This window comes from Lipotes vexillifer, unplaced genomic scaffold (assembly GCF_000442215.2).
Source record: "Lipotes vexillifer unplaced genomic scaffold, Lipotes_vexillifer_v1.1 scaffold134, whole genome shotgun sequence".
Taxonomy (NCBI): Eukaryota; Metazoa; Chordata; class Mammalia; order Artiodactyla; family Lipotidae; genus Lipotes; species Lipotes vexillifer.
Window position 1 is genome coordinate 64,498 of NW_006787464.1, and position 9,847 is coordinate 74,344.

Sequence of the window (9,847 nt, forward strand, 5' to 3'; positions counted from 1 at the left end):
GATGAGGAGAATGGCGCAGGCACATGTACTTTTCAACTGCTCCAGCCCGTGATCCGGATGACCTTGAGTAAGTAAAGCAATCTCTACTTCCTTATCCGTAAAATGGTATAAATGTAGCATAGAGGTTGAGAGTAAAGGTTCTAATGTCAGAACCTTTACTGGATTTAAATCTCCCCTTCACCTTTTGGTAACCATGTGAATGTACACAAGTTACTGAACTGCTGTTTCTTCACCTGAAAATGTATCCACTTCATAGAATTGAAGCTAAGTAACGTAAATGAGTTGCAGAGAAGAGTGCCTGACACAAAATTCTCAGAAACATAGTATATACAATTTTATCCGTTTTCTCTAATACCTGTCTTTCAGAGTTGATATAAGCATTTAATGAGAACATATACAAATATATGAGAAGTATCTGGCACATAGGAGGTGCTCAAAAAGTGACAATGTTGCTATCATTATTCAATGTGTTTTAAACAATTTTTATAAAGCGATACATTATTTTCTAATGTGGTAAAATATTTAGAGCACAAATATCCTACTTAATTATTCATGCACATGCCATAACGTAGAACACTCCATACTGGTGCCAGTGAAGTGGGAGTGGGCTTAACCCATGAATGTTTCATCATCTCCCTTCAAACCACCCCTAATAAACACACACTAAGTAAAAACAGCTTCAAGACACATCGCTAAGCTATCCGTAAACCATATGTCATCCCTTACCGCCCCTCCAAGCTGATTGCCACCTCAAAGCTTCTCCCATGTTGAAATTCTGGAACCCCCCAGGGGGCAACTGAGAGCGCTATGCAAAGGTATATTAAAAGCTTGGTCCGCCTTTGTAGATATATATGTGAAAGAAGCCTAGAATAATTATATCCTTTAACCAGTCCCCCCGCCCCCAACACACACACACACCACACACACACACTTAACAGTCACAGTCGTACTTAGATATTATGAAATGCATTATGTCTCAGTGATTGGTGTTCCCATGTTGGGAACAAAGTGAAAGGAGACATGGTTCTCCTAAAACACTTCAGCGCAAGTAAAGTACCCAAGCAGGCACTGCATTCCTTCATCATAGGCATTGCTAAAATCCTCTCCTGATGTAATTCTGGGCATGATGTTTCAGAACTATGATTACAAGGTCTGGGCACCAGCCTGCCATGAAAAACAAATAGACACAAACCTTTAAACACCAACTCCAAAAACAAACAGCTGTTACCAAATTGTCTATACAACTCCCACCCTAAAAAGGTTCTTGAAGCCCAAGCTAGGATAGCCAGTGGTGCCATTTTACCAGGGATTATGCCAGTTTTAGCCCTGAAAGTCCTTTTTCCTACGAACTCCCCCAGTCCCAGGCAAACCTGGACTCTGGGTCGCCCTAGCTAGAGCAAAGAAGGTGAAATAAAAGCCAGCATGTATTGATTTTGAGTCCCCCTCTGTTAGGTAGACACAAATATAGATATAAATAGTGATCAAGGGGCCCCTGAATCTCAGGTACCTGACAGGGAGAGACCAAATTATTTTACAGCTAACAGAATTCTGAAATTTGGGGGAGCCTGCAACTTCAGCTTTACAAAGGGGAACCAAGCCTTTCTTTGAGCCTAGACTTTTATAAGCTAAAAGAAAATTTTAAAATGAGAAATTTCAGGAATTCAAGTCACTGAACTATGCTGCCTACCTCTTTCTTCCTGTTTGATCTTTGAAGATTAGCATTCAGTATTTTTCATGACATTTATATTGAGGAAGGAATATAAGATTATTAAAAGCAGAGAAACTCAATATTGGGAACACACATCAAAAGGTCTTCAAGACAAAGAAGGGATCATATGATTTGAAACCAGAGTTACTAGAAGCATGTGTGCTGCACTTCGTTTTCTAGTTAACAGTGTAACATACGTCAAAATACGATTTAAAACGCTTCTCACAGCTGAGCTGACATTTGGCGGTCCTCAGCCTTCTTTTGCTCTTGAGGATGGGGGTTCAAATCCAAACGAGGTTAACACTTTGTACTGGTACATATTCCTGGTGGATGAGAAAAACAGTCTTTCAGTTTATGTAAAACGAAAACATCTGTTCCACTCCTGAGGGAAAGAATTGTTTTTAAAGAGAGGGGGAGGGGATTCTTGGTTGTTAAAGCTGGAGATGGCCTCAGTAACTTTGCAAATGTTTAATAAAATAGACTGTCAGGTGCCTTGCTCACCGAGGATGATGAAAACTTGTGCATGAGCCTTGGTTCACTTCATTTTTCAGGATGCCATACCCATGTTATCCCCTAACCCTGTCTCAAGCCATATGTTAATGTCTATCAACTGGTCCCAAGTTCTTTCCACACTGAATCAGGTAAATCCAGCTCAGTAAGTGACTGACCTTGTGCCACAAAGCTTGTCTTGGTCAGTAGCTGTGCACTCTGGGTAAGAAGTAGTATAAGTTAGCTATTGCTGCAAAACAAAATACCACAGACTTAATATCTTAAAACAATACCATTTATTAGCCCACAGCTCTCTCGGTCAGATCTCAGTATGGCACGACTGAGGGTGTCACAAGTATTGGCCAGGTTATGTTCTAATTTGAAGTTCAGGTCCTCTTCCAAGCTCATGTGTTTGTCCCACAATTCAGTTGCTATGGTTGTAGGACTGGGGCCCTGATACTCTTGCTGGCTGTCAGCCAGCAGCCACTCTCAGCTCCTAGAGGCTGCCCAAATTCCTTGCCTCCTGGCCCCTTCCATTTTCAAAAGTGTCAACAGAGGATCTCCCTCACGTGGAATCCCTCTCATGCTTTCAATTACTCGCCTTAGGAAGAGCCCAGTCCCATTTAAGGGCTCACCAGATTAGGTCAGGCTCACCCAGGATAATCTCCCTTTCTTAAAGTCAACTATGCCACATAAGTCAACTTAATCACAGGAGAAAAATCTATCATATTCACAGTCCTGAGGATTATGCAGGGGGTGGAGCTCTTGGAGGTCATCTTAGAATTCTGCCTACCATAAGAAATATAATGCAACATTTCTCTTTTCAATCCTTTGTACTGTAGTGCATAGTTTCTTAAGCTTTTTACATCACAGGCTATTATTAAAATGAATGAATTCCATGGCCCCTGTTCTACCAAAAAAAAAAAAAAAAAAAAAGTCTATGTACACACACATACACATAGATATACAGACACATACAAAGTTGCCCACAATTTCAGCGACCCTACCCACACCCTGAGAAGTCAAGCCACATTTAAAACTCTGTAGATGGAGGCAGAATAAGCTGGAGAGATGAAGGGGATTCCTTGAAGTATTTTAAGCAGAGAATTACATGATCACATGTTTAGTTTAAATACTGTCAAGTTTTATGACAGGAAAGTGTGGAGACAGGGAATATAGTATAAAGATGTTCTGTGTTCTAGCAAGAGATTGCAAGGCTGTGCGCTTGGGCACTGGTGGTAAGGTGTGAGAAGAAGCTAGAAAAGCAGCAGGTCTTGGTAAGTGATTAAATGTAAGTGATGAGGAAGAGGAGGAGTCAGAGCAAACTTCAAGTTTCCAGCTTGAGAAACTGGGTAAAACAAAGAGGATAGAAGGCTGCTTGAGAGGATAGGACGTAATGAGTTTATTTTTGGACATTTTGAGTTTGAAATGTCCTTGAGACAGCCTGCTGAGAACCAGGCAGCTGGGTATACTAGTCTGAAGTCCCAAGGAGAGGGCAAGGCTAACAGTAGATTTGAGGGGTCGTAGGAGAATATACCAGCTTGATTTTCACTGCACTAAAGTACCATATGTATACCAATTTCTAAAACTTCAGAACAAAGAATGCTTTAATGTTATCTTTCTCTCTTACTTTAACATAATTTCTCCCAGAGTAAAATTTTACACAAAAAACAAAGGAGTCTGCATTTATTATCACAGTTCTCCCCTATCAGAGTAGAAGGAAGGACCACAGGGCCACCACAGTATCATCAAGAAACCTAGTTAATATCCCCAAATTGGGTCCATTACTTTCTCACAGAAGCAGCCCTTTCTTCATTTTCACCATACATTGCCAGTCCTACATAAATCCAAGTGAAAATCTGATGGCATCCGAAGGAGAGCCCCCCAAAATTCAATCTCAGGTCCTAGTTGATATTTTAATAGAAAAAAAACCTTTGTATTCAGTTCTATGAAACACAGAATCAAATCATTTTATTGTGCCAAATGTCAGTAAAGTTAAGATGTTGGGAATTTCTAAGCTACCCTACCTGGACATGAAATTGACCATGGGAGCCTTCTAAATGGTCTCCTGCACAATCCATTCTCCACAAGGCAGCCAGAGTAACTTTGTAAATGTAAAGCAGAGCATGACACTCTCATGCTTAAAGCCATTCAGTGATTCCCATTTCTATTCAAATAAAACCCAAACTTCGCACCATGTAGGGCTCCATCCTAATCACATCTCCGCCATGTTGTCTCAGGCCCTCCCTGGTTCCCTTTTGAAGCCTAGCTTTTTCCTGACTGAGAACTATTGTGTTTTCCTCTTCCCGGAACTCTTTGCCCTCAACATTTCTTACAGCTGGCTCCTTCTCATCTTATCTTTCATGTATCACCTCAAAGTCTACTCCTGACCAAGGCCTTCCCTGACCACCATTTCTAACCCTTAACTACCTACTCTCTATCACATTACTGTTTTTTTATCTATACACACTTGTGATCTGAAATTATGGTTTTTGTTTTGTACCCTTGTTTTGGTTTTGTATATTTACTAACTGAATACTGGAGCCAAAGGGGTAGTCACTTCATCTTTATTATTCCATAGCACATGAGAAATGCTAAATAAATATTTGTGGGGGCTTCCCTGGTGGCGCAGTGGTTGAGAATCTGCCTGCCAATGCAGACGACACAGGTTCGAGCCCTGGTCTGGGAAGATCCCACATGCCATGGAGCAGCTGGGCCCGTGAGCCACAATTACTGAGCCTGCGCGTCTGGAGCCTGTGCTCCGCAACAACAGAGGCCGCGACAATGAGAGGCCTGCGCACCGCCGTGAAGAGTGACCCCCACTTGCCACAACTAGAGAAAGCCCATGCACAGAAATGAAGACCCAACACAGCCATAAATAAATAAATAAATAAATACATTGTGTATAAAAAAAAAAAATTTGTGGAATGAATGAACTAATTGAATTCATGTCCTGTTTCCATAAAATTAGTAAATAAATAGTAAGAAAAAAAAAGCACTCTGAGCAAGGATGCCAGTTTCTGTAGTTGACACCGTCAGATTAAAGCCTTTAAGTAGCTCACAGTGGGCTAGAGAATGCAATGAGCAATTGTGATACAGCCTGATAAATACTAACAGGGTCCTCTAGGATCACAAGAAAGGAGCCTAATCTTGTCTTAGGGTAGTCCATAAGGAATCATAGGCAAAGGTAAATCTGAACGATGAGTGAAGGAAAAATGTGGGGAGGAAGGATGGAAGGAACGTCGTGAGTGTCTAGACAGAAGGGACAGCAGGTGCAAAACTCTCCGGCAAGTGATGGGAATCTGAGAAATTTTAAGTAGTTCCCTGTTGTGGAGCATTCTCCCAGAGTAACTGTAGGATTCGATGACATAATAAGGTATGCGAACATATCATGAACGCTATCGTGCCATATAAGTTATTATAAATAAGTGCAGACCTATGTTACTGGTCACTTATTACCTGATGGTTTCTGATATTCAAAGAAAAAGAAAACATTCTTTCGGAGAAGGACTTCGAGGGAAGGCTTCTCTGACTTACAGACTTACATGCTAGATCCTCTGACTTCACCCCTCCTCCCCGCCAACCCCAGCTGGGTAGAGTCAAAAGTTGGTGGACCTCGCTGGCGCACGGGGCGCGGGGGTAGAGGGGGCCTCAACAACGGCTCTCATTGGCCTTCCAAACTGAACCGGTTGGACGATTGGCTGCGGAGGTTTCCAGAGGCCGCCCCACGTCGCTGATTGGATGAGGAGCGGAGAAGCTCCCACCTCCTTCACTTTAGACCCCCTCGGTCCAGTTGCTTGGCAACCGATTGGCATCCTCCGGCCAAGCCGGCACCCAGTTAGTTACACCTGTGAAGAGGAGACAACCCGCTACGACCGCCCTACGCTTACGCCTCTCACGCCCACTTCACGCACAAGCAGCGCGGGTGGTCCCAGAAGCTCATCCAGGTTTGCCTTCAGATGGGCTGTGGGCTGGTCCTGCAGTGACACACCGCAGTTGAGAAAGTGCTCAAGTCTTCCTTCTGAAGTCCTCCTTCGGAAGAGTCAGAGGAGAAAAAAAGTCACTGTTATATGTCCAACTTAGAGCCACTTATCTTGGGAGCACACAGCGTTCTGAGGCTCGGTCGAGAAAGCAAGTAACTTATGTCAGTTAACTAGGTGCGGGAAGGTGACCCATAACCTCAGACACCTGCCTCAGAGCGAACCCTAGGAGTGCGGGGACAAGTGCCAGACTCTGCTGCCTTATCATGTACAGCAGAGCCTACGTCTTGCTGCAAAGAGAATTCCAAGAGTTGAAGAAAAACAATTATGAGGTGAGTACTGGAGACATGGAGGGTGTGTTTCCTTGGAGTACCACTTTCAAAAAGCAGTTTAATCTGTGTTTATTCTATAAGGCATAATTTAGTTAAGCATAATTTGCCACTACAGACTTGTTTAATGAACCTATTTCAGTATAATTATCTACTTCATAATAATAACAATTTGTACTTCATAATAATAGTTAACAATATTGAGCACACTATGCTGAGTAATTTATGGGCATTTAAGCCCTGAATATCAGGGTCCATCAGGTAGTAAGTGACTAGTAGGTCCAGGGTTGCACTCATTAATTACAATACTACAAAATAAGTTCGTAGTATTTTGTTTTACCTACCGGAAACCTAAGCCTCAGAAAGGGTCAGTAAATATTTGGCCGCAGGATTCCATCACAGGGTTTTCTACGACTTCCTGTCTAGTGCACTTTTTGCCAACTTCTGTCACATATAACACAGAAGCACCTTTCCCTTATAATTTTAACACAGAGGAAGGCTTTGCGCCAAATGCCACCAATGAGGTTTCAGTGTTCATAGGCTGTTCAGTGGTTGCCATAGGCTGTTTCATCACATACAATATGGAGAATTTAAAAATGGAAGGGGCGAGGGTGTACTTAGAAAGAATAGAAAGCCGTGCGTAGAAAGAGGGTGTAGCATGCTTACCAACAGCTGCATAGGGTGTAGTTCAATGGCATTGCTCTCTTTCCACTCCTGCCATAGAAGTATTGCCTTAACAGATGTCGGGAGCAATTATTGAGTTCAACAACAAACATCCGAGAGGTATGAAAGTAACATTTGATGTTGTTTCTGCTCCACCTGAATTTTGTGACTTTCTGTTGGAAGAAAATCTGTTGAAGGGAGAAGTGTTAGGTAAATATAGATAATGTAGATAATAGAGATGTAATGGTTATCCAGACTAGCGCTTAACATACCTAATAACTATGTGGTTGCTCAGAAGTATTTATTGACTATATTTAAGTGTATTCCTCAGCATAACCAATAACCTTATTCTGTGAAATACATTCTTGTCCCTCCATTGGAATAATGCCTCAAGTGTAGGAAAATTTTATTTTTATATATGAGCATAATTTTAGAGTTGTGTTTTTCTTAATGAAAATTTTCTACTTCATGCCTTATATAGCATCCATATGGTTTTTTAAATCTTTGAAGAAATGCAAGCTTTCCAACTATTTCTTTCATTTTGAATTTGAGTCTTAAATTGTCTGTTGTCTTACATAAGCCACACATTCTAGTCTTGACCTTACTGTCCCACTTGTGATTTGCACACTACACTACTGATTTATTTAAAATTTTCTATTGCATGTGTTTTCTGGAATCTATCTTAACTTCTCTGTAATAAGGCGATATATAACACCTTCCTAAAATCAAAAAAAAATGATCAGAAAAAGCGTAGAGCTTTTGGAATTCATTGTAATCTGATATCTGATTTTCCAAGCTGCAATAAATATTTAATCTTTTTTCTGCTTTAATTTTTCTTAATTAAAGGGTATTACTGGCTTTCCTGTAAGTGAAGATATGATGCAATGGGAAGTTGATATTGAAGGTCTACAGAATACAGTTTGGCATGGTTTGTGCTTTCGAAACTAATTTACTTTTTTAAAAGTCTTTGTATTATTACCCTATTTTCTTTAAGGTTGCATTGTATAAATTTTCTAGAATTCCTAAAGTATTTACATGTTATTTTTTCATTATATGGTTTAATTTTTTGCCATTTGTCAACATGGATGGAAATTTCAGGTTTGAATTTTTCTTTATGCCCAATCTTAATGTTATCATGATTTTAAGAAGCACACACAGGAAAGCATATCAATTGAGAATATCATCTAACAGTCTTCCATGAAATCAGAGAATAGCTAACAAAATGCCTACTGGCAGAAAAATCCCACAATTATGTCTCATTTTTTTCCTCTATGATTTTCCCACAAATTTCCATAAATCAAATTCTCAAGCAAACTAGGCCACTATAAACTTTAATGACCACGCACTCTTACAGTTGCGGATTAACAAGATACATTTGTTTAGTGAGGTAGGGGAGAAAAACATGTAAGTGGATAATTACAATAAAGTATAACATGTTCTATTATGGATTTTGAATGGAATACCGAGGAGGCAGTGATTAGTTAATTTTGCCTTGGAGAGTCAGGAACGGCTTCCCGAGGAAGTGACACTTGAGTTGGGTCCTAAAAACTGTGTGAGAATTCACCAGGTTTAGAATCAGAAGGAAATCCAGGCAGAGTAAACAGCCTGACATGAGGTGGCAAGAGAGGGTTCTGGAGCAGTGAGTTCAGTAAAGATGAGATACACAGTGAAGGGGCCGGGTGTTAGGGGGACAGGGTCAGTGGGTAGAAAGGACTGGTGGGAATGTGGCTGAAAACATGGAATTAGATTGTGAGGAGTCTATTACACCATCTAGAGGAGTCTAGGCATCCTATAATCCAATTTACTTATTAATATAATAAAACTCTAGGGACCTTGGGGAGGCTAAACTGTGGGAATAAACTTCAGTGTTAGGTTACAGTTAATCAGTTCAACATGACACTTTAGTAAAAATGTTTCTTTTTATATCACAGGATCATTCTTCCAACTGAGAATAAATTTTACATCGGAGTATAATTTTGTCCCTCCAGTTGTGAAATTTAGAACAATTCCTTTTCATCCAAATGGTAAGGAACAAATGAAATTTTTATCATCACGGGTTCTGTCCCCATTAACCTTGTTCTTTATTAGTGTTTAATAATGTTTCTTTTTAATCACTTGGTTATGATTATAAAAGTAAGCATGCTTACTGGGGAAAATATTAAAAGGCAGAAAAAAATTATCACCTGCATCCTAATCCAGAGAGATACTATTCTCTATATTTAACCAAATTTATTTCCTTCTTCTATGTATGCATTTTATCTACATAGTTGGGTTATTACACAAAGTTTTATATATTTTTACTTAAAATGACATAATGTGTTTATTTCTGCAATATTAAACATTCTTCAAAATATAATTTTTAATGACTGAATGATAAGCTTAATTCCTGTATTCAGTATTTTAGTTGGACCTAATTTTTTACTATAAAAATAATGCATGGACAAATTAACATTTTAGAAAGAAATAAGTTAGATTGCTACCTCAAGTCATATGTGAAGTAAATTCTTGATCGATTACAAATGCAAAAAATTTTAATGCTAAAAAGAAAATCTAATAGAACTTTTATGGGTGTGGTGAGAAAGCCTTTTCTAAAAACAACATACCCTAGAAACCATGAGAAAAGCATAACACATTAAACTACATAAACTTTTTTTTTTTTTTTTTTTTTTTTTTTGGCG

General features: G+C 39.7%; 1 protein-coding gene across 1 annotated transcript in view; it reads left to right on the forward strand.

The window, feature by feature from the left end:
• The first annotated feature begins 6,003 nt into the window (after positions 1–6,003).
• Positions 6,004–9,847, forward strand: part of UBE2U (ubiquitin conjugating enzyme E2 U) — a 77,008-nt gene continuing 73,164 nt past the window's right edge. Inside the window, exons 1-3 of the mRNA XM_007460076.1 lie at positions 6,004–6,509; positions 8,016–8,097; positions 9,101–9,193. Of these exons, the coding sequence (XP_007460138.1) occupies positions 6,444–6,509; positions 8,016–8,097; positions 9,101–9,193 (241 nt within the window). The 5' untranslated portion in view covers positions 6,004–6,443. The remainder of the gene's footprint in view (positions 6,510–8,015; positions 8,098–9,100; positions 9,194–9,847) is intronic.